Source organism: Frankliniella occidentalis, unplaced genomic scaffold (genome assembly GCF_000697945.3).
Source record: "Frankliniella occidentalis isolate FOCC.00 unplaced genomic scaffold, Focc_3.1 Scaffold28, whole genome shotgun sequence".
Classification (NCBI taxonomy): Eukaryota; Metazoa; Arthropoda; class Insecta; order Thysanoptera; family Thripidae; genus Frankliniella; species Frankliniella occidentalis.
The window spans coordinates 1,419,469-1,421,876 of NW_026267158.1; the positions used below are offsets into that span (position 1 = coordinate 1,419,469).

At 56.2% G+C, this 2,408-nt stretch overlaps 2 protein-coding genes across 2 annotated transcripts in view; both read right to left on the reverse strand.

Annotated features, from left to right (window-relative positions):
- Nucleotides 1-2,408, reverse strand: part of LOC113202874 (dynein light chain roadblock-type 2) — a 223,281-nt gene that overhangs the window by 58,863 nt on the left and 162,010 nt on the right. The window lies entirely within an intron of this gene.
- The window catches only part of LOC113202828 (plexin-A4), a gene marked incomplete in the record, with an annotated part of 128,959 nt that overhangs the window by 24,544 nt on the left and 102,007 nt on the right, over nt 1-2,408 (reverse strand). Inside the window, 2 exon segments of the mRNA XM_052265623.1 lie at nt 28-190; nt 285-414. Coding sequence (XP_052121583.1) covers nt 28-190; nt 285-414 — 293 coding nt within the window.

The window sequence follows — 2,408 nt, forward strand, 5'->3', positions numbered from 1 at the left end:
CCACCCTTCACCTTCACTGGTACTCACGTTGCCCGAGCGGGATGGACGGCAGCAGGTCGGTGCGCGGCGTGGTGCAGTTGATGCCGGGCGACTTCCTGGTGGCGTTGGTGATGAGGGTCTTGTCGAGCGCGGTGAAGGCGCACAGGAACTGGCCCTGCAGCGTCGGCAGATGGTCGATGGCGAGCTCCAGCTGCGAACAGAGGTCAGAGGTCAGTGCCCCGCGGCGGCGTGGTCTGTCACCCCGTGGTGGCCCACTGGTGGGTCGAAGTGGAGAGTATACTCACGGTCCTGGCGGTGGTCCGCTGCAGCTGGTTCGGCGTCACGCTGGTGATGGAGGTGCAGCGGCCGCTCTTGTAGGAGATCCAGTACAGCGGGTCCTTGGCGGCGTCCTGGCAGTCGGCGCGCAGCGAGCATCTGGAGCGAGAGAGGAAGAGCGGGTTAAGTAAAGTAAGAGAGAGCGAGCGGTACGAGCAAGATGCCGCGGCCGCAGTGTACAGCCCCGCCCTTCAAGGAGGCTAGGCGAGGCTGGGAGGGGCAGGGAGGGGACCGGCAGTGGGTGGTGGTGGTGGCCCGACTCCCGAAGGACTCCGGACGCCAAAAGGACTGCGAAGGACTGCGAATAAGGATCCCTGCGGGCGCAAACCGCCCCTGAGTGCGAGGGGAGTGGAGTGGGAAGGGTTGGTTCGGCGGGGGAGTGGCGGGGGCGCTCGCCCTAGAGAAGCACGCCATCAGCCATGCCGGTCCACGCCCTCGCCGCGCGACCTGAGTTATACCCACTTCATTCACGTCCACCGCGAGGTGAGGTGGGGCGGGGCTGGAAGTGCAGAGAAAGAAAGGACCTAAGAAGAGAAAAAAGCCCCCCCCCCCCGCAAAAAAAAACAACGGCTTCAATTTTTCAATACTGAAGGACGGGGACAACGGGGCCCAATACTCACAGCACAGCACTAGAGCAGCACTAGTGCAGGCGGGTCGGGAGTCGGGTTACCTACCCCGTCTCGGTGCCATTTAGCATTTTTCGCGGGGTGCACGACTCTTTTATGTTCGGCGCGGTTTTATGATCAGAGGATGACGCGGGTGGGCGACACAGGGATGGAGCGGGTGAGCAGTTCTCTGCGAATGGGTCACTTTTGACATCTGTACGTCGAGAAAAAAAAATTCTGTTTTATCGAGTTTTTCTTATGGTATGTTGCTGACTACTGTCCCTAGATACAAGATTTCGAAGATCCCAGCTCCCACTCAGAAGTTACAAAATTACCCTATAAACCCCATAAGGAATCCTCATAATGGTTACGGATCTTACTGGTTACGGATCTTACAAATTCGTATAAAATCGGACCTTTAAGACGAACGAGACGACCGATCGGCAAGGGCGAGACGTATTTTGGGTCAGGCTGACAATACGGACACAACCCCGTTTGAACCTCATCTAAATTCGCAATAGAAACTTCGCAAAAGAGTGCACGGATCTTACACTCTATGCTTGACACTAACAGTTTTTAGGTGTTCTAGTCAGTGTAGGCGGCGAACAGACGAGCCTCACCTGCGTTTGAAGTGTTGTCTAGTGGAGGACACATAACTCTATCTATGGGAAGTTTCGTGGTTGTCGTATGTTAAGTTTTGCGGTAGAAAAGTGGCAAAAACTGGCTTTATGACTTTTGTTACCTTTCCATGGAGGACATTTTTTGAGCCAGTCGTGTAAAGACATCTGTGACTTTCTAGAGACGGGCCAAGTGTGAGAACATAGCCTCATGTGTGTAGAACACGAGACCACCTGCGGAAATCAGTTTTCATGTCCCCTTTCGGCGTACAGAGAAGTTTAAGTTCGAAATCGGGAGTTGTGGACATGCAAAATGGTTACGGATCTTACATTTTCGACCCTTTCCGTTCAAATATCTTTTGAGGGGATGACTCTAATGTCGAAGTAACATTTGTTTTGTGTTTAGTTAGTTTAAAGACGCAGAGATAGCAAAAGAAATCGTTCAGATCGGTTAAGATTTCGATGAAATAGAGCGTGGACACGAAAGTGACCCATTCGCGGAGAACTGCTCGGGTGGGGTGGGGCGGGGTGGGGCGAGCGCCCTCACAGCCTTCAGGTGGAGGAGGAAGGACGCGGGGCGGCGCGGCGGCGGCGCTGGCATTTCTGACTTTGAGGAGACCGTTTCAGCGACCCTCGCCGCCGCCATCGCCCGACCCGACCCCAGCGCATACAGCGCGCAAGCGTGCCTTTTAGAGAAGATGATGAGCTCCACGGAGGAGTACAGCGCAGCGCGACGGCGACGACAAAGGGCAAGCAGTGGCGGGGAGGCGCGGGGGAGCGGCAACCGCCAGCAGCTGGCTGAGGTCGAGGAGGAGGAGGAGGATACTCGACGGAGCCATCGGACCGGATGGGGCTCCACGCTCCCGCAGGC